General features: G+C 43.4%; 1 protein-coding gene across 1 annotated transcript in view; it reads right to left on the reverse strand.

Annotated features, from left to right (window-relative positions):
* KLHL6 (kelch like family member 6) overlaps window positions 1-26,673 on the reverse strand; it is a 55,457-nt gene that overhangs the window by 10,441 nt on the left and 18,343 nt on the right. Inside the window, exons 2-3 of the mRNA XM_007468927.1 lie at window positions 23,349-23,514; window positions 5,045-5,494 (exon numbers count right to left, since the gene is read on the reverse strand). Of these exons, the coding sequence (XP_007468989.1) occupies window positions 5,045-5,494; window positions 23,349-23,514 (616 nt within the window). The remainder of the gene's footprint in view (window positions 1-5,044; window positions 5,495-23,348; window positions 23,515-26,673) is intronic.

A 26,673-nucleotide genomic window follows, 5' to 3' on the forward strand; every position in this document is an offset into this window, starting at 1 on the left:
GAACCACCCGCCTCCCCCTGCCTGAAGCCTGCATTCCTGCCTGCTGTCTGGATCTCCCCATAATATCTGTCCTCGATTTCCCACACTATCTTCCCAACCACTTACCCTGTAAGCCACTTGACATATTTTCAATGTCATTTTGTTCTTTCCTCCAGGAAGCCATTCTTGCCTTTCCACACCTGTTCCCACAGTCCTGAATTTCCCTATCACAGCGCTTTTCACCCTCATGTAATTTATTCTAATGTCCCTGATGGCAGGGATAGCCCTTTTCTCCAATGGATCCTCAGCACCAAGAACAGTGCCTGGAGCTTGTGGGTTTCCATAAATGTTGGCTGAATGAATGAATGAATGAATGGGCAAGTTAGTTAACCCAGGACCTGATATTTTTTTTCCAGTCTAGATCATTGTGGTAACCAGCTTCCACAATGGCCCCCGGCAATCCCCACCTCCTGGTATTTACATCCTATGTTGTTCCCTCCACATTGTTCCTGGGTTGATCTCTATGCCAATAGAATACAATAGTGTTGGTATACCACTTCTGAAATTAGGTTATGAAGTCACTACAGCTTCCATCTTGACAGCTCTCTCAGTCTTTCTTGGGTCATTTGCTCTAAAGGAAGACAGCTGCAATGGAGAAGCCCAAGTAGCAAGAAGCTGAGGCTTCCAGCCAACAGCCAGCAAGGAAGTGACGCCTGTCAACAATCCTGCGAGGGAACTTGCAAGTGGATCCTCCAGCCCCCTTTGAGCTTTGAGATGACTAACTGCAGCCCCAGACAATAGCTTGACTGCAACTTCAGAAGAGACCCTGCGCCAGAATCACCCAGCTGAATCACTCCCAGATTCCTGCAAACTGTGAGATAATAAATGTTTGTTGTTTTAAACAGCTGTTTGGGGATAATTTGTTGCACAGCAATAGATAACTAATACAATCATCTAGTTGAAGGGACTGGCTGGGTATTGAGACCTGCCTTGTAACTCGGAACCACAGGATTGCCAGATGGTGGCACCATTACCAAATTGTAAGTTCAGCTACGTTTTGCAAAATATTAACCCCAGAGGCATGACAAACGCCTGAAGTCAGAGATGGGCAAGTTTGTTGCAGACACACGGAAGTGTTTGCCAAAGAATCACACGCAACCATCAGGCCTACACAGTTTATTTTCAGATTGTTAGAAGTAGAGCAAAAAAGTTTCCCCTTACTGACTACTCATTGTCCAAAGAACCTATCTGAGAGGACCAAACAGAAGTGACCAAACTGCTTGGATAAAGCTCCTCAGGGTGAGCTTCTGCCCCACTGCCCTCAGGATTAGGTCCTCCTGACAGCACACATATCAGAGCAACCTTTGGTATAGATCAAGTTGGTCCCTGGAAACTTAGGAGGCAATGAAATGAAGGGGTAACTTTCTCTGCCCCAAAAGACCTCTCCCAATGAAGGTACCAGCTACTACTCCTAAATCAAATGTAAGTTGACATTTGCTTTTCGGGTTCTAAAACTTCCTTCTGTTACCACCTCCATGAGCTCAGAGGAGGCACACGTTTAAAATGGAGAGATAGTGATAGGACAAGCAGGGTTAAGGTTTGGGAAAGGAAGGTTAGGAGGAGAAATGTGTTCACAGAGTATCCTCCAGGCTTACACTAGTGCCGTTAGGAATAAAGCCAAGATCACACAAGCAGCGAGAAGGCTGGGAGTTTCAGGGAATCAACTAGCAATGAAACAAAACTCAGAGATCACAATGTTTGGTTGGTTCAGTTACCTAGACTATAAAATGAGGATGAGAAAATGCCCTGAGCAGGATTTGGGGCAATAAGGCAGAAAAAAACTAGGACACAATGAAAAGAGAGATTTTAGCCTCAGAGAAAGAAAATGCTTGATTGTGGGAGACAGAGTACCATAAAGAACTGAGTGAGAATAGGAACAGTCTTTATTTCTGGGGCACTTAACATATGCCAGACACTGTGCTAGCACATCTCATTCATTATCTTATTTAATTCTCAAAACAGTTCTATCAGTTGGTAGATATTGTTTTCCCCATATTACAAGGACTGAGCCTTACAGCAGCTAAGTAGCTTGCCCAAGGTCACACTGTAGGTAAATTGTGCAGTCAAGATTAAAGCCCAGATCTGCCTGACTGGGAGCTCAAGTTCTTGACATTTTCTAGTTATCAGAATTCTCTCTCCTCCTAAATCCAAAGCTTATAATCCCACTCCCACACACCCACCCCATTGCAAATACAAAAGGCAGAGCAGATATTTCATAGCAGCAGTTTTGCAGAAGACATAGTAGGGACATTTTATATAAGAGGAAAGCCTTTATCACCTGCATTTCAGGGAGTTAGGAAATGGGAAGCAGAAACGAAAATAGCAAGAATGTTGAAAGTACAGTTGATCAAGACCCTGTACTTTGGGTTTTTTTTTTTTAAGTTTTAAAAAAAATTTATTTATTTTATTTACTTTTGGCTGTGTTGGGTCTTTGTTGCTGTGCGCGGGCTTTCTCTAGTTGCGGAGAGCAGAGGCAACTCTTTGTTGCTGTGCGCAGTCTTCTCATTGCGGTGGCTTCTCTTGTTGCAGAGCACAAGCTCTAGACGCACGGGCTTCAGTCGTTGTGGCTCGCGGGCTCAGTAGTTGTGGCGCATGGGCTTAGTTGCTCCACGGCACGTGGGATCTTCCTGGACCAGGGCTCGAACCTATGTCCCCTGCATTGGCAGGTGGATTCTTAACCACTGCACCACCAGGGAAGCCCCAAGACTGTACTTTAAATGCTGAACTGAGAGCAGTTGCAGAGATTGATCTTGTCTTCACGAATATGAGGGCTTTCCCAGTGCTAAGCCACCTGCCAGTGACCCACATATCCAGCATAGGACCCTTGTGGTTATCTGGTCTTCCTCTATCAGTCTGTTTATCACCCTTCATTTGCTTAGTGTCCTGTCTTCTCTGAAAGCCCATAAGTTTAGTAAGGTAGAGACTGTTTTGTGGTGCTTGGTGCCATGTCTGGCATACAGTTGGTGTTCAGGATTTATTTGTGAAGAATGAAAGTATAGCATATGAAATTATAGCACTAATGACAGTATTAGAAAAAAAATCTCAAATTAGTGACGTTTATTTCTACCCTAAAAAACTTGAAAATGAAGAGAAAATCCAACCTGAAGTAAGCAGAAGGAAGTAGAGTCAAGATTAAGGTAGAAATAAATGGAATAGAAAATGTAAAGACTGTAGAGAAAGTCAAGTGAAACCAGAAGCTGGTTCTTTGAGAAAATTAATAAAATTGATAAACCTCTAACCAGACTGATCAGGAGAAAAAAGGAGACACAAATTACCAATATCTGGAATGAGAGCTATAACATCACTACAGATTCTACAGATATTAAAAAGCATAATAAGGGACTACTGTGAACAACTTTATGCCAATAAATTCAGCAACTTCTATGAAATGGAACAGTCTTTGAAATATACAAACTACCGAAGCTCATTCTAGAAGGAATAGATAATTTGAATAGCCTCCTGTATCTATATAGCTATTAAAGAAATACAATTTTTAGTTTGAAGTTTAAAACCTTCTCACATACACAAAAAATTCCTCCTGGTTCTGATAGCATCACTGATAAATTCTACCAAATATTTAAGAATGTGTTTGCAGAGTGAATAAGTGACAATGGATCTGAGGACAACACAGAACTAGAAAAGGACAGACAGAAAAGAAGGGGCTCCCAAGGGGCCTCTGAAAGACAATTCCTAAACTATTTTGGCTAATATTTCTACCAATGGCCTAATGAAGAAGGCTTGGTAGCCAACCTCAGAACCATTGTATAGTGGTGTACATGTGTGGCTGTTCATGTGTACAAACGTAACAAACTGCCCCTCTATCATTACTTAATGATTATTTTGTTCCTCTCCACTAAGCCTATTCTTGTCTTTATAAAGTTCTGAATATAACATTTCTTCAGGAATTGTTAAGGAGAACCAGGTAGATACAAATGATAAGTTTATTCACCATCTTGGTACCCATTTATTCATTCAACAAACATTAACCAATCCCTTGCTATATACCAAGGACTCCCCTAAGGTCTGGATGAAAAGTCCAATAAGACATATTTCCTACCATAACAACCTCCCTGTCTAGAGATATTTACAGATGAAGAATTCAACGGTTAACATGCAGTGGTTGGTGCTATGACAGAGCAATGCTCCAGTGCTAGGAGACTGACAGAGGCCTCTGGAGAAGGTGATCCTTAAACTGAGTTTTGAAGCTGGAGCAGAAGTTAATTAGATGAAGAAGAGGAAAAAGTCATTTGAGCAGCACCTGCATTAGCCTGAAGGCTGAAAAAGCGCATCCGCTTTGGGGAATTACAAGCACTGCACTCAGGCTGTAACAGGAGAGAGAGGTTGCCGATGACACTAGAGCAGCGAGCAGGAGACCAGGCTCAGAGAGTTTAGGCAGAAGTGTGGGCTTTATCCTGAAAGTGGTGAGGAGCCAGTGAAGAGGCTAAGCCCAGGAGTGAAATGATTAGGCTTGAGTTTTAGATCATCCAGCTGATGAATGAATTGCAGGGCGGCCAGATTGGGGGCAGAAAGCTGAGTTTTGAGGAATTCTCAGAGGTTCAGGAAGGAAATAATGAGAGTCTGAACCTAGGTAATGTCAGGGGAGATATAAGAGTCTCAGGGTTTCCCCAGAGTGGACAAACTGGGAAAGCAGCAGCCCTGTGGAATGGCGACTGGACAGGGCACACTCCCTTCATGTGTGTGTCTCCCCCACCAAACTCCCGCCCTTACACAACCGGAAAGAGGAAGGATGTGCCAGGCATGGTGCTGGGTGATTTCCAGATCTCACCTAATTCTCTCAGTAGCTGTCTACCATGTAGTATTATCGGCATTTTACAGATCAGAAATCCAGGGCTTCTGGAACTGCCTGACTCAAACTATAAACATCTACAGCATCTACTTCTTGATGCCCTAATGATTTGTAAGCCAGTCTCACCTGTATCTCTGGGAGGTCTGCTAATTCCTTCACTTTGCTGGTTATATACGGCATCTCTCACCATCAACTCACCTCATTGCCAGAAAGGTGGTACATCCTGGCTTCCTGTAGCAGCGGGAAGACCTCTGGGCATTGTCTGATGAGAGGATCCGCTTCCACCATCTCCACAAAGTACCATGGGTCCAGAAGCGGCAAGCGCACGTTCTCCAGGACATAGGGGAGCAAGCAGAGTCGTTCTGACTGTTTGTGCCTGACCCAGCTCATCACAGTCTCAAACACCTGAGACTCTTCTGTCACATAAAGGTCATCGCTCTTCAAGATGTGGTACAGGGTATCCACAGGAAGTTCAAGGAACTCTTCGGAGTTCAGAATCTGCACAAAGTTCTGGATGATGTAACTTTGAACCTGCTTCTTTAGGCTGTCCAAGGAATGTGCGTCTGCCAGCCTCAGTATTCCAACACAGTTTTCCGGGTTCAAGGCTTCTGTGAGGAAGCTCGCACAGGCATCCACCATCCGCAGGAACTAAGAGAACAGAAGGGCAGCAAATCAGGCCAGAAAATGACTAGTCCACAAGGAGGTTTATCAGTGAGTTGTGTGTAGTAGCAAAAATTTAGAAACAACCTTAGTGACCCACAACAGAGGACTAGCTAAATAAATGAAAATACATTCATATTTTTGACAGCTGTATGGTCATTAAGGAAGCATGTTGTAGAAGAATATTAAATGACATGGAAAATGTTCATAATGTATTGAGTTGAAAAATCCATTCACTGAATCTTGATCAGGTGTCTAGATTTAATCAGCAATTTACAGGAAACATAGGGGAAAGAGGATCATGTTAAGTGACACCATGCGAATACAATCAGCAAAACCCAGACTGTGGGAAACTCTACGGAGCAACCAGTTCGGTTTCTTCAACAAATACATCAAAAGGGGAAAGAGAAAAAGTGGGGTGGGGCAGGGAGGGAGAGCCGAAGCACAAAAAGAGATTTAAAAGATATATCAACCTACTACAAAGTATGCAGCTTATTTGGATCCCTGATTTAAACAAAATTTTAGAAGAGAAATGTTTACAGTGACCAACATTTGGTGATATGAAGCAATTATTATTAATTTCAAGTGTGGTAATCGTTTTGTGGTTATGCTTAAAGAAAACTCATCTTTTGGAGCTATATACTGAAATATTTTCAGGTGAAATGAGAAGGCACTTCACAAAATCATACATACATTGTGATCCTCTTTTTATAAAGAAAAATATATATTGAATATAGGCATAAAAAAAAGACTGAAGGATATAAACCAAAATATTAACAGTTGTTGTCTCTGTGTATCAGGTATCTTGGGACAAATTATGCTGCAGTAACAAACAACCCTCAAATCTCACGGGCTCACAACAATAAATGTTATTTCTCACTCACATTACAGGGCTCACAGGGCTTCAGTCCAAGACCAAGGATGATGGAAAAGCTCTTGACATGCCAGTTTTGTGACAGAAGGAGGAAAAAGATGGCAAACCACACAAAGGCTCTTAAAACTTTTGCTCAGAGGTGGCACATGCCATTTCCACTCACACTTAACTGGCCAGGGTAAGTCACGGGGCAAAATTTGTTGTCAAGGCAACAATAATCCTCCCACAGAAACAGGTCCCATAGGAATAGATGGAATATACTGTATAAATAATACAAGGCACCACACTCTGTAATAACACTATGAGATTTTTTTTTTCTTTTTTTCCCTTTTTAATTTTATTTATTTATTTGGTTGAGCAGTGCAGCATGTGGGATCTCAGTTCCCCGACCTGGGGTTGAACCTGTGCCCCCTTCATTGGAAGCATGGATGGAGTCTTAACCACTGGACTGCCAGGGAAGTTCCGAGATTTTTTTTCTTATTTTGTTTATTTATATACTTTTAAAATCTTCTAAAATGAATAAGTAACACTTTTGTAATAAAAAATTAATTTGTAAGATTGGCTTCCATGACTTATTTTTAAATTATCATCATCTTCGTAAGAATATGAGTCCCATATGCGTATATCGCACTTTACAGCTTACAAAGCCCTTTTGTATTCATCATATTATTTAATACGCATTTTACAGATGAGATGTCTCAAATGCACCTGTCCATTCTATTTGCTGCTCTCTGGAGCTCAGCTTTGAAAGAGTTTAACTTCCTACCTTCCCTCCTTGTCCACTGGGCCCTTTAGAGGGTCAAGTTCTCAATGTTCTTGGTTTGAACAGTTAGAAGGATGGAAAGAGGAAGGCTGAGGGGACAGGGCCTGTTGGGGAGGGCTGGTCTGAAGACGGGGCCTATTGAGAGTACAGATGGGCAGACCTGACCAAGTGGGAGGGCGCAGCCTGCAGAGGAGAAACTCTAATGACAGGAGCCGGGGGTGGTAGGGTTATGGGGCCTGAAGGGAGGGGACAGGACTGGTCTTAGGGTGGACCATATTGACTTAGGCTTTGTTCTTCACTCCAGAGCATTCTAGGGGGCACACGTTCCTAATATGGGGGGATCAATCCCAATTGCAAAATATTATCTTACCCTGTCAGACCACACTTTTCAGTTGTCAATTCAGGAAACGCTGACCTGATGGTCAATGTTGGAGAAAGCCTAAATTCTGCTTCAGACCACCCTGTGAGCTGGCCCCAACGGCCTGCAGATCTGCTCCTCGCATGAGCAACTGAGGAAACAGTTGAGACTGAGAAATCTAACACCTGTTTAGTTGTTTGCAGATTTTCAGTTCAAAGAGTAAAAATATAAAACCGAGACCAAGGCTCGCTGAGCCCTCAGAAGCTGTAACCAGAGCCCTCTGCGGCTCTGCTCACAGAGACATCATGAGGGCTGAAAGGGAACTCACTTAGATGGCAGCCTCCAGAGCAGAACGGCAGGTATGCCTTGCCAGCATTTGCCTGAGAAAAAGATGATATGAAAATCAAAGAGATTTTCTAAATATGTAGACTGTCCCTGGGAGGCCCCCTAAGAACCTGGTAACAAGGTTGCCTCTGGGAAGTGGAACTGGTGGGCAGAGTGAGGGTAGAGAGGGAGAATTACTTTTCACTGTTTACCTTTTTGTACCCCCTCCAATTGGGTGCCATGTGGAGGAATTATCTATTTAAAATAAATGACATTTCTCACAAGTAGAGAAAATACTAGAAGGGAATACATCAAAATGCTAATAGTGGTTGTCTCAATAGAGTTTTGTAGATAAAGTTATTACAGTAATTTGTTTTTTAGACCTTGCTATACAGACCAAGTTTTCTACACTGAGCATGAAGTTGCTTTTAAAATCAGGAAAAAATAAAATAAATACTTTCTTGTGATTTTCAAGTACACAATGAGAAAATAAAATAAAATGTAAAAAAAAAAAAGAGCACATATTATGTGCCAGCCTAACCAGCTCATTTAATACAACAGTACTATAAAGTAGATATTTATTATCATTGCTGTTTTATAGATGAGGAACAGATTCAGAGAAGTGAGGTAATTTCCTCAGAGACTTACAATGAGAGGCAGAGCTAAAATCTGAAATAGTCTTTCTCACTCCAAAAATGCATGTTTTTACATTATTTCAATTTGCCTCCGGTCAAATAGTGTGTGCACGGGACAAGGGCTTGGCAGATGCCGAGGGTCATTTGCACATTTCACTGGAAAACTCAGATGGTCTGATCTGTCCAGACCGAGGAAGGCCTGGCTGATAAGATGCCAGTTGCTACCCCTGTGTGATAAAAACCAATGAGCAAAGAAGGGAACAAGGAAGGAGAATAAAATCAAGTACCAAAGCTCACACGCGTGAACAACAGTGACCCAGACGTGTCGCTCCCCACTCAGAAACCATTCATCCACCTGTTCTTTTCCCTAATATGTATTGAACATTATTAGATCATAGGCCCTCAACCAGGGCTGGGGGTACAGAGGGGAGCAGAAAGAGACACAGTGCCTGTGCTCATCTGAGAAGGTAGACCAGTGTGGGAGGCAAGCAGGAATCAAATAATCACGTGGAATGTGTAGAGTTACAGCCAGGATAAACACTATGTAACAGTTCAGTGATTCCACTGCCTGGACTGAGAAAGTCCACTCCTACCCCTCAAGCTGTGCCCAGTGTGGCTCTAAGTCAGCACTGGGACTGTCCCTGATGGAGTCACGCCTGTCTACTCACCTTCTCCAAATAACCCTAAGCTCACCTGTCACAGTGCCTTTCTATGCTCATACCATTTCCTCAGCCACGACTACCTTTGTCCCTCATCACTATCTGCTAAAATCCTGCTTTCCTCACCCAAGCAAGTCTGACTCTGGGGCCCCACTTTTAAAGAAAGGACTCAGGATAGCTTATCCTAATTGCAACTGAGAACTCCCCTTTTAAGTTTACCTCAAAAGGAAGGAAGAGTGAGTACCATGGCCATCACTTTATCTACACAAGGCTGTTTCCTTCATTCAGAGTTGTTAGATCTGGGACCAACGGATGCTCCAGAGAGTTTATGAACCCCTACATTGTATGCAGACATTTGTTTGCACATGTGACATTTTTCTGGGAATTGTGTTTGCAGGAGACACTGGGTGGCTCTCTGGTATCCATCCACCCAGAGGACAAAGCCAATACGAGAGGGAGAGCCAACCTGAAGGACCAGAAAGACACAGAGCCAGAGTCTTAATCAGACTGTGCTTTGAGCCTTCCCTGCCTCTGGACATTTAAAATTCTGGGTCGATACTTGGTTAAGAAGGAAGGAGAATGGAAGAGAAGGGAAAGGAAAAGAAGTGGAGAAATCCTACCTATTCATGAAGTTCTTTCTGAAAAGCCACTTCCTCCTTCAAGGTTTCTTCAACTGCCCAACATGGAATCAATTCCTCCCTCCTCTGGGCTCTACTAGGCAACTCACTTGCCCCTCTAGCAGAACACTGTACTGCCTTGTACTATGGTCAAGCATCTCAAGGGCAGGTTCTAGGTCATCCGTGTGTTTTTATTTCCAGCAGCACCTAGCACAAACTCTGGCAAAAGGAGAGAAAGAAGGGAAGGGGAGAGAGAGAAAGAAAATATTTTTCAGATACCTAGTAGGTACCAAGATCTGTACTAGACAATTTCCCATCCATTATTTTGTTTAACGAATAAATTTTATTTTTTAATGAATATATTTTAAGTAGGTATTAATATTGCCATCTGTACAGAGGAGGAAATAGAGAATTCAGAGTTGAGTGTGTTGCCCAGGGTCACACAGCTGGTAGGTGGTAGAAGTGATACTGGAGATCACCTGGCTAATTTTTCTCACTGAGCATCACCTTGCCTTTGTGACTGTTGCATTGTTGAGCTAACAAAATTCCAGGAGAGTCTGAAGAGGCCTTATGAGTAGAAGGGTGAGTGGGGGTTCTCCAAGTTGCCTACATTCCCTCCAAAATATGCTTCTATAAACATTTTTGAGTGTGAGGGTTGTGTAGGGCAGCATCATGGGATCCCAACCAATGTCTGGGAAACTGCTGATGTGCAGGGCAGTCATGGGAACAAGAACTTGTTCTCTTTAAAAATATGTGGTTTGGGGCTTCCCTGGTGGTGCAGTGGTTGGGAGTCCGCCTGTCGATGCAGGGGACACGGGTTCGTGCCCCGGTCTGGGAGGATCCCACATGCCGCGGAGTGGCTGGGCCCGTGAGCCATGGCTGCTGAGCCTGCGCGTCCGGAGCCTGTGCTCCGCAAAGAGAGAGGCCACAGCAGTGAGAGGTCCGCGTACCGCAAAAAAAAAAAAAAAAAAAAAAAAAATCTGGTTTTGCTTCTTCATATTTAAGATTATTTAGGACTTTAGGGTAAGTTTTCTGTCTCAGCCTGTTCCAATGACACATGAACTTGTTTATTCAAGCTGACTGATGATAGACAATGGCAACAGATAGTCAACTTCCTATTTGGGAGAACATGTGAGTGAAAATTTTCACCCAGGCACCTGACTCTAACAGGGAGACTAAAAATACAACGAAAGAAACCACTTGAAACATGGCTGCAGTTCCCATGAGAAATGTCTGCTTCAAAGAGAGTGCACCCCTCCCTCCGCATCTCCACTGCCCCTCTTCGGCTTCCCTTTATGCTCTCCAAAACCAGGCCTCCTAAAGAACTTCACCACTGTAATTCCGCATCTCACTAGAGGTTCCTTCCACTCCAGGATACCTGAAGTACTATTTTGGTCCAAATCAGGAATTCCATTGACCACAGTCCCTATGTGGCCTTGGAGTTCTTGCAAAGGGTCTATAAAGACATTGATATTCTTACCTTCAAGTCCCAACAAATCAGTATATGTGAAGAATGTGTTAGCTGTTGATGAGATGAATAAAATTCCAATTTATTTGAGAGTGTTTCTGAATTCATTGTGAACTTTTGTCACTATTTTTGTCTTCCCAGACAATAGATACTAAACGTAAAACCATTCTCTTGTGAGGTCTGTATTGGTATTAAAGAGGGGTCTTCATACACATTGTAAATTACCACTGATCCTAACTTCCACCTTTGCCTCTCCCTCCCTCTCAAGCCAGACACCCGCCTCTGACTCTGTGGGAATACACTCTCCCACCCCTCGGATGGCCTCTGCTCCCTCCAGACTTCCAGTCCTTCCTCTAGACTTGACTGAAAGGTCTGCTAGTTCCTGGAAGCTATACAGGGTGGGCAGGAAAGGAAGGAGCTAAGACCTGCAAAAGGCCCACTCACTAAGGGGGGCAGGTGCTGGGGGACCGGGGCACTTAGAGGTGCACCCACCTCAGAAGTGGAATCAGAGGGAAAGGGGAGGGGCAGTGCCCAAGGGTGTGGCAAGTTTGGTAGAGACTCAGGCAACAGACAGCCCCTGAGTTCCCAGAGGACATAGTGGGGGCCCCAACAGGCTAGCAGGGTGCAACAGGGAATATATGTGGGCTACACTAAGATTCAAGGGGATACATGTGGGTCACACTAAGATTCAAGGGGCAAGTCACAGCTGCGGCTTAGTGACTCAGCCCAGGGAGAGGGTGAAGGCCAGGGAGGGACATCATTGTAAGGATTAAACAGAATGATTGTGTCTGGGACGTGGTTGAGGCTCAGGATGTTGGGGAGTTGAGTATGTGTGCATGTGTGTGTGTGTGGACACGTGTGTAGGGCACAGAAGAACGTACCTAAGCAGGAGCCAAGTCCTGAGAAGCAGGTCTATGAATGCAGACAGCTGCAATAGGTGGGGTAGCAGGTAGAGAAGGTGAAACCTTAAGTGTTTGCTTACAAGTTCCTTCTGCCTGGAATACGTTTCTGCAAACCCAATTGCCACTTGTTGAAATCCTACCCATTCTATGAAGTCCACCTCCTTCAGAGCCAGAAATTTCTCAATTTCTACATTCTGCCTTGGGGTCTGGAAGCTCATTGGGAATCCTCGTTTTTGAGGCTTCAAGGGTAGTAAATGGAGGCAGGTACAGGAGCCAGAAGTTCTGGGCTTAGAACCCAGATCAAAGCACCACCACTTGATGAGCTGGACTCTCTCTGAGCCACAGTCTCCTCATCTGGAAAGTGTTGGGAATAATAAACCCACCTTACAGGCTCATTAGGAGGGTATAACCTGCTTGCTCACTCTCAGAAATACTGTCAATATCAAATGGGATCATGTAGGGGAAAGAACGTGATAAATTGCTACGTAAATGTGATCTATATTTACAATTTTTATCTTTATTTCCCCCGATAGCGTCTCACAAAGTGCCTTGAACGTAGCAGATACTCAGTAATTTGTGGTAGTTAGGTAGCAGAAAAAGTCAGAATCTGGTAGCAACGTGGATTGTATTACAGCTAAAACCCCACATCCCACTTCCTTATTCCACAATCTATAAACAGCAACTAGGGCATTCGAGGCTTACTTACTCAAGGAAGGGTGTAAGGGTAGATGAAAGAAGACAATTTTGGCTTTTGTGTTTCTAAATACACTTTTAGAACTTACACTACAAAAATAGTTTTGAAACACCAATTAGTGGTAATAACTGGGCCCTTTGACCTTCAAAATCCAGAATCCTAAAGAGTGTGTGCAAAAGTTTATGCCAAAACAGTAGAAATAGGAGAATGGATGATAATATAAGAGTCAGCTTTTCCCACACTGGAGGAAATAACAATTCTCAGGCCTGAAAGAGAGAGGAGAAAGGGGGAGTCTAGTAATGGAGTGAGAAGCAGATGTGGGTCCCTGGGATGGTCCCTCTGTCTCACTGCAGGCCAGAACTCCAGAGCAAGGGGGATGCTGGGAGCCCTTAGAGGCTGTGGATATGAGAACAAAAGAACATGTACCCTGACTGCCGAGATGAAATCAGAAAAGCAGCAGGCCAGTAGAGCAGCAGCAGAAGAGAAACTGGAGTGTGTTGTTTCTAGACAAAGCGGGCCTAGGGCAGTTGCTCCGAGTTCTCTCCAGTTCCAGATTGGCACAGGAGAGGAAATGGATGCTTCTTCTGTTGCCCCTGAGAGGGACATGGAAATACTGAGGGGAATGGCAGACCTGAAGAGGCCTTGAAAATAGGACAAAGAAAATGCAAAATGACCAGCAAGGACTGATGGCCAGAACCAGGTGGGACTGGGGACTTTCAGTTGATGCCAGTGGGGAAGGGGTTGATGATCAAGAGAGAGACTCCAGGAGGTGCCAGCATGGACCAATGATGCAAATGACCACGGTAAGCCTGAGCCAGATGCCCCTTTGTACAATGTTCTGGCACTGTGTAAATGCACCCTGCAACTATATAAGCAACCCAAATCCTGAATTGATAAGGCTTTCCTGAAGTGGGTTGTCATTAAGTTGACTACAGCTTCTGCCACTGGTAGAATAGGAAGCTCAGAATAAAGATTAAGTTCGATGTTAGAAAAATGATAGCTTTAGAAAGACAAATATCATATGATATCACTTATATGTGGAATCTAAAAAAATGATACAAATGACCTTATTTACAAAACAGAAATAGACTCATAGACATAGAAAACAACCTTATGGTTACCAAAGGAGATGGCGGGTGTGGGGAGAGATAAATTAGGAGTTTGGGATTAACATATACACACTTCTATATATAAAATAGGTAATCAACAAGGACGTAATGTATAGCACAGGGAACTATACTCAATATCTTGTAATAACCTATAATGGAAAAGAATCTGAAAAAGAATATACATATATATATATATATATATATATACACACATATATATGTATAACTGAATCACTTTGCTGTACACTTGAAACTAACACACTATAAATTAACTGTATTTCAATAATAAATTAGAAAACACAAAAAAAGAAAAATAATAGGTTAAATCACACTTTTTTTTTTGCATACCTGAGTTTGTAGCCTAAGATTTAGACCCCTATACTAATTGGAATTCAAGAACAATACAAAATTTAAAAACAGGCAAAACTAATCCATGGTGGCATGGCTAGAGTAGTAGTTACCCCTGGGGAGGTACTTCCTGGGGAGGGCATGAGGGAGCATTTTGAGATGCCAGGAATGCTCTAGAGCTTGACCTGGGTGGTAGTTACAAGGTTCTATACCTACATAAGAAAAGTCATCAAGCTGTACACTTAAGATATGCACATTTTACTGAACATAAGTTATGCCTAAAAGTTTAAAAGAGCCAACATTGAGATCAAACACAGAAATGCAAAGTTAAGAGAGATGCTCTGTGGGCAGCAGCAGGCTCACTGGGGAGACACCTGGTAACTCCAAGTGTCCAAGGTTCCCCAGAGGGAGTTGGGTGAAAGGGTTTGCAGCTGTGCTGGTCACAGAGCACCATATACTAAAGGCCCCAGCTGCCTTCAGTATCATGGCTTGTTTCAGGCCTCGCTCTGAGGGGTGGATACAGTATGTGGGGTGAAGAACACACAGGCTACGCACTGGAGTTAACTCAGTCTCCTCCTTTTCATTAGCCGTGAAACCCTGAGCATTTCCTTAGCGTTGTTGAATCTTATTTCCCTCGTCTATAAGTTGGGGGTAAAAATACCTACCTCAATTTAAATGAGATAATACAGGCAAAATAATTGTTCTGAAATACTCTGAAAATGGCAACCGTTACTGTCCTGTAGACCCAGGAAATTAACCCTGATTTCTTAACCCTCAGAGTAGCCACACAGTATCACTGACTGACAAGGGGAATGTGTGGGAGAGGGTGCATCAGACAGTCAACAGGTTGATTTTATCTGGATGGTGGTAAAGAAAGCGTTGGGTTGGTTTTCTTGCCTAGATCAACCGGCTATTCTGATGTTGAGTAGACATAATCTGTGGGTCCCTGTCAATAAGACCAGAAATTCATCTGTACCTTACAGTAATGGGACATACTCTTACCTATAGGTGCCTGGCTCTTAGTGGGTGCTTAAAAATGAACAAGTATCAGTATTTAGCCTGTGGAATACTTCCTCCTCTACTAGCTCATGGCATTTCCAAGAGCCAGAATTGGGCTTCTTAGTGTCCTGTTATAGGAGGTCAGGCAAATTTTGATGGCATCTTGAGCAGGTCCTCATATTCAGCTAGTGATGAACAAGAGCACCACATATTCACTGGCTCAACATGGTACATTTACGTACCATGTTCCAAGTACTGGGAAGCCAAGACGCCAACCCAGGCTATCAAGTCAGCCACTGACCACATGGCTACCTCATCATATAGGTCTCACCAGCATCCATCCTGTCATTAGCAAAAGATATAATAGGAAAATAAGCAATGCCAGGACTTTCACCAAAGTCCCCTCAGACTGCCACCATGATGAAAGTTACATCACCTCCCCATGGGGTGCTGTGAAGACACCACATGGGTCTTCTCAGGCTCGGCCCAGGTGATCAGGCTGCGCCACTCCGACATCCCTCTTTCTTTCCTCACTTCAGCCGTAGGGACTCAGCCTGACCTCCTTTTTCATTCAAACCCCTTCTAACCAGCTGCTCTGTATCTCAGGGATCCTTCCCTGAGATACAGACTAAATGCAGGATGAGTATGGTCTCCCTGACCTCACATCTTCTTGCTGCTCTGAAGATAAGCTCACAAGCCCTTATTCTTTCATGAGGTTTTAATAATAACAATGAAACTAACAGATAAGGCAAACTTCCCCAAATAAACATGGCAAAGTCCTCCAAGATTAAAAAATTGCCCAAGTTTTTATAGTCATTGTCCTTGATCTGTAGTTTCTGACTACCTGGCTTATGTAGAACTCAGAAGCCTAAAAGTCCAGTTAAGGCAAGGGAGGGACCTTTGCTTCTCTGGAGCCTCCACTGGGTGACAAGCATCTTAAAATCCCTGCCTCACATGTGAACAGGTTACTTGGGCCTTTTCTCTTAGGTGCTTCTCTTACTTTTACCTTCCCCAAAACTACTTAGAGAAAATACGTTCCTCACCAAAATTGGCTACTAAATTGTAGCCAGGTTACTGCAAATCTCCTCAAGTGGGCAGATCATGCAGTACCTAACACACCCAAAGTTTCCTCCAAAGAAACTGTCTGGCCCTATGCCATACCTCACGGGACCAATGGGCCCTTGACCCAAGGGCAATCAGTGTTAACAGGCTAGCCACTCGTGAAGTGGCCTCACGTGAAAACTCTTTTCAAAGAGCCATAGTGGTGATTGGCTTGGTCAACTGAATTCTCCCTTCTGCCTTTCTGGACTGGGAAATCCTGAGAGAGAAGCAATCAGTGTTTAAGAGGAAGAGATTAAGAGGAGGCCTGAGAAGAGAAGCAGAAAATGAGAGAGCAGCTGAGTCACATCAAAGGTGTGAAAATTAAGAAACCTTTACTACTGGATGTCACAGGGGAACCAAGATAATCTGATTCCCGCTGATTTCAGTTCCACAAAGGTGGTATTGGCTTCTGTGGAGGTTCTAAAATGACAAAATAAAATGCCAACTCTGGCACACTTTCCCTGAAAGGCAGGTATTATTGTCATCCTAATTCTACAAATGAGAAAGCTGAGTTTCAGAAAATTTAAGTAACTTGTCCACAGCTACACAGCAAATAAGTGACTGAACTGGGATATAAACCTAGGTTCTGCCTGACTCCAAAGCCCATGTTCTTTCTGTTCCACCACCCTGCCTTATAATAGACCATTACAGTTAACTGTATATGTTTGACATCTAGAGAGACCCCAACGATATTATCCAGCATTGAAAAGAACAAGACAGGGCTTCCCTGGTGGCGCAGTGGTTGAGAGTCCGCCTGCTGATTCAGGGGACACAGGTTCGTGCCCCGGTCTGGGAGGACCCCACATGCCGCGGAGCAGCTGGGCCCGTGAGCCATGGCCGCTGAGCCTGCGCGTCCGGAGCCTGTGCTCCACAACGGGAGAGGCCACAACAGTGAGAGGCCCGCATACGGCAAAAAAAAAAAAAAAAAAAAAGGAAAAGAACAAGACAGCTCTACACATGCTGACCTGTAACAACCTCCAAAAATTATCGTGAAGCCAAATAAAGCAAGACATCAAAATAGAGTGTTTACTGTGCCAACATTTGTGTTTAAAAAATGGAGGCAATGAGTGAGTGATAGATGCACATATACACTGTACGTGCATAGAACAGGAAGGACAGCAAGACAGGAAAAAGGAAGCTAAGAGTGAAGATGGCAAATGTTTCACTGTATCTCCTTATATTTCTGAATTTAGAACGGGCATATGTCTTATCCATCCAAAAGAGTAAATAATATTTTAAAACCACAGAGTAATTTCAACAACCTATAAACATCTGTCCCTTATGGTGCCTTCGGGCATGAAAATATTCCCAGTTTTCTATGTCTGAGACTTCAGAGCAAGTAGTCCAGAAACAACATCAGTCAGAAAGCGAGTTAAACAGACGTCCAAAAGCTCACAGTACTCTTCTCTTATTTTCATCAGAATTAACACTGACAGGAAAATGAATAAAATAGCTTCAGAGAGAAACTGTTTTTTTCCAAGAAGGTAAATAAAGATTTGGAAAATTTTGAGGTGAGGAGAATCAACAATAAACAAAGCTTGCTGTAGTTCTATCCTGTCTCTATCTTCCTCTTCAATCCCTCTCATTAAAGCTCATTAAACTCTCCACTGAAGCTCACCATTTGGAGAAAATGAAAAGAAGAAGACAAAACTTTATGCCAAAATAATCTCCAGGTATATTAAAGATTTAGGTATCCAATCTGTAGATGTAAAGAGATTAAATGAACTTATAAGTGAGTAAGTACATAATCAAGCAATGGGGAAGGTCTTTCTAAAAAGGCAAACCAAAGGCAAAAACCATCAAGGAAATGATCAATAAACCCGACTAAATACTAGTTTTAAGCTTTGTACATTAAAAAACTATAACTAACAATTATGAGTCATATTACCAATGGAAAATATTTGCAACAGTGTTACAAAAGATTAGAGCCTTTACTATCTAAACGGTTTTTATAGGTCTCTTGAAAAATCACCCAAAACTGAAAGGAGAACAAGAAACAGAAACACAAACTCCATCCACAATGAAACCAAGAGACAGCAGTAACCCCAAACCACACAATATAAAGACTGGTAAGTGACTTTGCTGAGAGGACAGAGGTCACACTAAGTTTGTCCCTCAGAATCCAAAAACGTAGGAATATTAAAGTCCCCCCAAACCAGGAAGACCAGGGTAGGTGGGAGCTGACAGCAGGGAGTTGGTTTAAGAAGTTAAGCCTCCTGGTTCTCCTCATTACTTCTTGCGGTCTAACAACTCCCACTCCCACTGGAAAAGACGATTTATCCTGTGGAGAAAGCAGACCAGAAAGGCTCTGGACTCAGGGACACCAGAAACTGAAGAAGACACATGAGGACCTCTTACTTAAAATAAAGGGGTTAAGCAAAGATTTGCACACATACCCACACCTATGTAACCGGTCCAGAATACATGCAGTTGTCTTATAACCCCCGGCAAAAGACTGAATGATCTTTATCTGGAGAAACTGAACGGCCCTAGGAAAAGTTCAGCAACTACTGACATTTAAGGAGCCCGAATAAAAAATTGGCAGGCCACCTGATAACCCTAGTAAAACTCCCTAGTCTTCTCGCTTCCCATTCTACTCCATGTGCACTGAGTTGAACCTAGTATATTAAGGCCTCAATATAAAACATGACTGGATAGCAAGGGTATTTGAAGAAACCCTCTGTAGTAGTTGAATGGTAGCTCCCCAAAATATATGTCAACGTCTTACTCCCAAGAATCTGTGACCGTTACCTTATATGGCAAAAGAGTAAGTGTTACTTTATGTGGCACAAGGCATGACTAGGTCAAGTAGCATGAGAGGAGAAGCTTACCTGGTGGGCCCTACATGCAATCACATATATCTTTATAAAACACAGACACACAGGACACACAGAAGAGGAGGAGGCAAGGTGACATGACTGCAGAGACTGGAGTGGAGTGAAGAGATGCCAAAAAGCTACCAGAATCTGGAAGAGGGCAAAGAACAGGTTCTCCGTTAGAGTCTCCACAGGGGGGATGGCCCTGCTGACACTTTGATTTTGGACTTCCGTCCTCCAGAACTGTGACAGAATAAATTTCTGTTGCTTTAAGCCACCCAGTTGGTGGTAATTTGTTATGGTAGCAGTCCTAGAAAACTGATACGCCCTCTAAGATGAAAGTTGGAGACCTAAGCAAACACACCGAGTAAAGGAACTCAAAAGAAAGAGAAGGCAGAAGAAAACTTCAAACATATTATAATAGTCTCCAAGAAATAAGAATAGGAATCTATTAAAATACATAGCAAAGGGCTTCCCTGGTGGCGCAGTGGTTGAGAGTCCGCCTGCCAATGCAGGGGACATGGGTTCGTATCCCAGTCTGGGAAGATCCCACATGCCGCGGAGCGGCTGGGCCTGTGAGCATGGCCGCTGAGCCTGCGCGTCTGGAGCCTGTGCTCCACAACAAGAGAGGCTGCGATAGTGAGAGGCCCGCGCACCGCGATGAAGAGTGGCCCCCGCTTGCCACAACTAGAGAAAGCCCTCACACAGAAACGAAGACCCAACACAGCAAAAATAAATTAATGAATTAATAAACTCCTACCCCCAACACCTTAAAAAATAAAAAAATAATAATAATAAAAAAAATAAAATACATAGCAAGGATATGGTGGCAGAAATTAAAAACTCACAGAAGAGTTGAAATATACAGTTGAGGAAATCTCCTAGAAAGTAGAACAGGAAGGTCATTAGGAAAGAAAAGGTAAGAAAAAAATTAAATTAAATTCAGAAGGTGTGCCACTTAACTAATAATAGCTCCAGAGCACAGAATAGATAAAAGAGTTGGTAGAAAAATATCAAAGAGAAAATATAAGAAAAGTTCCCAGAATTGAAAGACATGAATCTCCCAATAGAAGAAATGAATATAATGAATGAAAAAAGACCCACAGCAATTGTAAGTGCTGTTGCAGAAATGAATCTATTGACATAAAAAAAAATGATGATATACAATATGGATGAAATAGATGAAAAAACATGTGCCCAGTGGTAACCTATTCTTACAAAATGTGTACATAATAGATAACAATATAGAGCACTGCCTTCAAAATGTCAAAGAAAATTATTTTCAACCTTGAATTTTATACCCAGGCAAAATATCAATCAAATATGAAGGGAAAACAAAAATATTTTTAGACATTTAAGTCTCAAAAAGTTTCTCTCTTAAATACTCTTTCATTGTAAGATATTAAAGATTGTGATCCATAAAAATGTGGGAGTATACAAGAAAGAAGATATGGGATCCAGGAAGAGAAAATCCAACTTAGAAATGAGGTAAAAGGAACTCCCAGTATGACAGCAAAGGGAACTCCCAGGATAACAACTGTGCAACAGGCCTAGAGAGTGACCAGTTAAAATTAGAGCAGGAGGAGAGAGGGAATAGAAGTTATCTAAAATTGATGCCTCAAGAGATAACAGTGTACACAAATCATTTAGAAATCTGGAAGTAGATAAAAGAAGAAACATTTAAAAACATGTGAAAGTAATTGTTCCAGAAGAGTGAGCTGAAGGAGGGGGTGGGAATAGGAGATTACTTCTTCATTTTAAGACTTTTAGCTATAGTTTACTTTTTAAGCTTGTATGAGTTTCGTACGGCTGTCACAACAAATTACCACAAACTTGGCAATTTAACCAACTAGAAATTTATTCTCTCACAGTTTTGGTAGTCAGAGGTCTGAAATCAAGCTGTCAGTAGAGTTGGCTCTCTCTACAGGCTCTGAAGGAGATTCCTTTCCATGTCTGTCTCCTATCTTCTCTCTCCTTGGTATTCCCTGGTTTGGTTGTTTTACTGACAAGGAAACTGGAGCACAGCAAAATTATGAAATACACCCATAGTCACACAGCCAATAAGTGGTGGAGCTGGTATTTAAATCCAGCAGTCTGGCTCCAAGCTGTGCTATTATCACCCTGCTAGCTGCCTCTGTATAATCAATGCACAGAAAAGGACCCGGAAGTGTATATACTAAGGAAGCTGCCATATTGCCTCTGAATAGAAAGAGGTTGTAGGTAATTTTTATGTTCGTTTTGCTTGTATGGATTTCTAATTTTCTGAAATGAGTTTGTAATGTTATTACAATTTATAAATATTAAAACCTGCACTTTAAAAACAACATTATCTCCTCAGCCTATCATATAAGACCTACTTTCAGTTAGTGGGAAAAACAGGAGACCTTGTTACTAGATCCAACACTGTCACTCAAGGCACACAGTAAGTGCTCAATACAATTTGTAGTCATTAAGCATCTACTCTGGTGTCAGACACTGTATGTGAAGCAATAAATGCTATTACTATTATTATTGTCAGTGTTACCTGTCCATCTTTAGACAAGTCAACAACACTTTCTGGACCCCAGGAAAGGATATTAGCATGAAGGTAACAATGACAACTGTGGTTTGATTGAATTATGGTGAATGGGGTGATTCTGCTCAAGCTTATTGGTCCTTTGGGGGGAAGCAGTGAAGAAGGGATACTTGCCTTGTAAGAGAAATTTCCCAAAAAGCATAAAAGCTGAACTAGATAGAGTCCCTTCCATAACACAAGAAGGATTTCCCTGAAGTTAGACTGGTGGAATAGTGGGTAGAGGGGATGAGTTGGGGATGTTGAGCATGAGGTTGCTGAGCTCCTCCCTCTACATAACAAAGGAAGTTTCCCTGCCAGCGAATAAGGCTGAGGGTTTAAGCAGATAAGGAGAGAGAAAGGACAAGGGGCTGGGTGAACAGGTGGTAACTGACTTGGCCACATTGCCAGGTAAGGCGTGACCAGTCCTTTGGGAAGTAACTTGTTCTGTATCTTTAAAATGCCCTGAGGAAACTGAGACAAAATTGGCTAACACTGCAGAAACCCATTACTCAGAATCATCAGTGCTCTTCCATGGTTGATTTTTCTCCCTCTTTACACTTTCCCTTCCTTGCTGGGCTTCCTAAATCCTGCCTAGACGCCAGCCTCACAAAGATAATCCAATTGCCCATGATCTTGACCCTAGACTCCTCTTTCCCCACCTTCCCAGACTTTGTTTTCTGTTCTTTCCAACTGCTGACCTACTGATGATCCAAGAGGATGCCAACTCCCAAACTCCCAAACCATGGACAAGATCTGATGCTTGTCTTCAGTCCCTGGGAATGACCTGGCCTGTCCCCGGACTCTGTTTATCATAAATCTCGACATCCTCAGTGGGATAATCTCTGTCATATCCCAATGGAACCGAGCTCAAGGTGTAATCTTAGACCTAGGCAAAGATGGTAACTCAAGCTGGATCTCCTGTGATAATTGTGGATGCAACTGATGTAATCTGTGGGTCTAATTATTTTATGAAGCTAACTATAATTATTATAATCAGACTGAAACACAGTTAAATGCAAATAATAAAACTTAATTCTGAGGGTTCTCTATTCATCTTCCATAACACCCCTCATGAGAAGTGCTCTTCTTTCACACCCACCACAAATTGCTGAGCAGCGAAGTTCCTGCTTCCCCTGGAATCTAGACACTGCTCCCTGAGAGGCTGCACAGTATAGTGGCATACATGTGGCCCCTGGGCTCAAAAAGCCCAGGGTTCAAATCACAGCCTTGTGTCTTATTCTCTATGTGCCTTGCTTTCCCCACCTGCAAAGTAGGGGAAAGTGACTATCTCCCTGGGTTGTGCTAAGGAGTAGAAGGTACATATATGAATTGGTGACTGCAGTCCCCACTCCAATTAGGCTTCAATGACTACATTGTAGTCATTGTTCCTGGAGTCAGGAACCAAGTGTAGGTTCTAGGCACCAAGCTCCCCTGGCTTCATCGCATTAAGGGGTCAATGACTCAGCTCTCCACTCCCTGGGAAATTTCAAGTAAGCACAAGCCCAGCTAAGTGTGTATGTGTGTCCCAGGCACAGGCCTGGGAGCCAGGCCAGGCAGGTCTCCAGAGAACTGCTGCTTTTTTCTCTCCAGAGGAGAGCACTGGGCCTGTTTGTTCACACACCTGGAAAAGGTTAGCAGCTTCCAGGACCCGCTGGACGTTCTGCTTGGTGATCAGCGCCTTGCTGGTGTACGTGTAGTTCAGAAGAGTGTGCATGGTCTCCGCGTCGACCCCTTTGATGATGATCCTCTCCTCATACTTTTCCTTTAAATCATTGCAGAACATGGCCCTGGGAGAGAGATATGTGAATGTGAGTCCAACCGTGACCGTTGGTTCCAAATCTAAACAGACCCCCTTCAGACCTGTCTGCCCCCATGGGACAGTGAGGTTCCCAAGGTTGGGACCTGGGGCAATTGCTCTCCATCCCTCAGCACCCAGGACCCACCAGACGTTCCATGAGTGCTCACTGAACTAATGTGTCCTGCTCTGCTGGGCCCAAGTGTCGTCCCCAAGGCAGTCCCAGATCTGAAGGGACACCAGGAGCCCTACTGGCACACCTGGTAGGATCTAGAACTCCTTTATATTGGCCTAAAGTGTGGAATTCTTCCGGAGGCTTGTGACAATGCCAAAAGCCTTTTCCCAGAAACTGTGCTAACTGAGGCAGTATCCACCAGGGTGGAGTGCTGGTGACAGTGTACTTTCTAGAGCTGGGACTTCCACCCCAACACAGAAGGGATTATACCCCTAAATCCTGTTCCTACTCCCTTTGCCTCAGAGCCTATTTATCTCTGGAAATCACTCCTCAGTTTCTTTCCCCTATTTCCTCGTCTACAAAACAAAGGTAACTGCTATGGTTTTCCAGGAACAAACATCAAAAAGTCAGGAAGGGGCTTCCCTGGTGGCGCAGTGGTTGAGAGTCCGCCTGCCTATACAGGGGACATGGGTTTGTGCCCTGGTCTGGGAAGATCCCACGTGCCGCGGAGCGGCTGGGCCCGTGAGCCATGGCTGCTGAGCCTGCGCATCCAGAGCCTGTGCTCCGCAACGGGAGAGGCCACAGCAGTGAGAGGCCCGTGTACCGCAAAAAAAAAAAAAAGTCAGGAAGAAAGACATTAAGAAAAGAGAGAGAAAGAGAGGAAGAAATCACTGAGAAAAGAAAGAGGGGAAGAAATCACTTGACAAGCTGATTTTTTTTTTGTTTAATTTATTAATTAGGTGTGTTAGGGCGAGAGAGAGACATGGACATATATATACTAACAAACGTAAGGTAGATAGCCAGTGGGAAGCAGCCGCATGGCACAGGGAAGCCGGCTCGGTTCTTTGTGGCTGTCTGGAGGGGTGGGATAGGGAGGGCGGGAGGGAGGGAGGCAAAGAGGGAAGAGATATGGGAACATATATATATGTATAACTGACTCACTCTGTTATAAAGCAGAAACTAACACACCATTGTAAAGCAATTATACCCCAATAAAGATGTTAAAAAAAAAAAAAATTTATTATTTTTGGCTGCGTTGGGTCTTCGTTGCTGTGCGCGGGCTTTCTCTAGTTGCGGCGAGCGGGGGCTACTCTTCGTTGCGGTGCGCAGGCTTCTCATTGCGGTGGCTTCTCTTGTTGTGGAGCACAGGCTCTAGGCGTGCGGGCTTCAGTAGCTGTGGCTCGTGGGTTCAGTAGTTGTGGTGCACGGGCTTCATTGCTCTGCGGCATGTGGGATCTTCCCAGACCAGGGATCGAACCTGTGTCCCCTGCATTGGCAGGCGGATTCTTAACCACTGCGCCACCAGGGAAGCCCCAACAAGCTGATGTTTGAACCTGTTGTTTCAGCCCATGAGGTCTTCTCCCCGGGTCTCCCTCTGTCCTCCATCCTGTCTTCTTCTCTCCTCTCTCAGCTGGCCTCTTCCCCCTCCCCAACAAGAATATGACAGCATGACACAGAGAGCAAATGTGAATTCTGCAAAGTTAACAAATGCCAGCCTGGAACCAGAGAAGCAGTGGTGTCATTTGGGCAGACGACTGATTTACAAGCCAGTTTTTTCAGCCATAAAGTCTCTTGGCCAGAGGGGCACAGAGCCATCTGTGGAACCACACATGTTGTAAAGTGAGGTCATGAAGCACTCACCTGGCTGCCTCCTGATTCCACAGCAAACCCTGCCATCACGGCAACCACACAATTTCTTCCCAGCTCAGCCTGTCTTCCTGGGAGGATTCAGACAACCTCACTCCCTAAACCTCCCTTTGTTTGAGTTTCTAGAGCAGAGCTGCCCAATAGAAATATGATGCAAGCTCTATGTGTAATTTTTTTCTAGTAACCATAATTTTTACACAAAAAATAAGAGATAAAATTAATTTTAATCTTTTATTTAACCTAATACAGAAATATTATGTCAACAGGTAGTAAATATTTTTGGTTATTAATGAGATAATTTACATTCTTTTTTTTCATACTAAGTCTTCAAAATCCCTCAGGTATACCTTACACTTAAAGTACATCTCAATCCAGACCAGCCATAATTCATACACTCAATAGCCACATGTGGCTAGTGGCCACTGTAGTAGGCAGTGCAGCTCCAGAGCATCAGTCCTGAACTCTGCTGTTGCGTCACCCAGATCTGCAATCATCTCAGGGGGTAAAGTGAATGTTACCCACATTAATGTCGTGTACATGAATATATGAGTAACAGGACATTTAGCAGGAGAGGGTGGGCAGTGATGATGGGGTCAAATGAAGCTTCATGTAACTGAGGCAACATATCAGTGGAATCCTACCAAAGTGAAATTTAGAAGTACCCCTTCACCTAAAATGTGATTTTAAAATTAGTAAAAGGTGAATTTTGTTGAATCTGCATGATCTCAAGCATTCTAATGAGAACTGAAAAAGTCTACTGTAGAGATGTTTTACTATTAAATGAGATAGGTATATAAATTGTCTCATTCAACGCCTTGCACTTCAAGGGGCTCTTCTGAAGCCTATGTATTTTGAGGGTCTCATGTGACATGATTATTGGGATCTCTGGGATCATTTGGACTCTTGATCAGGCTGTCACTGCTCGACACAGCTTCTGAATTCTCTTGGAATCAGTCACTGAATAACATCCTGGCCCAGCTCAGCCAATACTTAACTGGGTGCCTGGAATCCCCTGAAGCCAACCCTCAATAGCTAGTGATGTGTTATCACTAGTGATGTGTTATAGGGGAATGGGGGAGTAAGATGAGGGAGGGGAGGAGGCCAAACAAATCAGAAGCCATACAGAAAGTCACTTTGGCCTAGTCCTGCAAGGGACCTCTGGAGAACACATTCCAGAATTGTCTCCAGAAGAGTCAAAGAAGCTGGGCTGTGATACTCCAGCACCTTGTGACAGTCTTAGCTACAGGCCACCCCAGGAGTAGGTAAATTCTCACGCCCTTCTGGGTTTTTTTTTTTTTTTTTTTTTTTTTTTTTTTTTTTTTTTTTTTT

This window comes from Lipotes vexillifer, unplaced genomic scaffold, assembly GCF_000442215.2.
Source record: "Lipotes vexillifer unplaced genomic scaffold, Lipotes_vexillifer_v1.1 scaffold263, whole genome shotgun sequence".
NCBI lineage: Eukaryota > Metazoa > Chordata > Mammalia > Artiodactyla > Lipotidae > Lipotes > Lipotes vexillifer.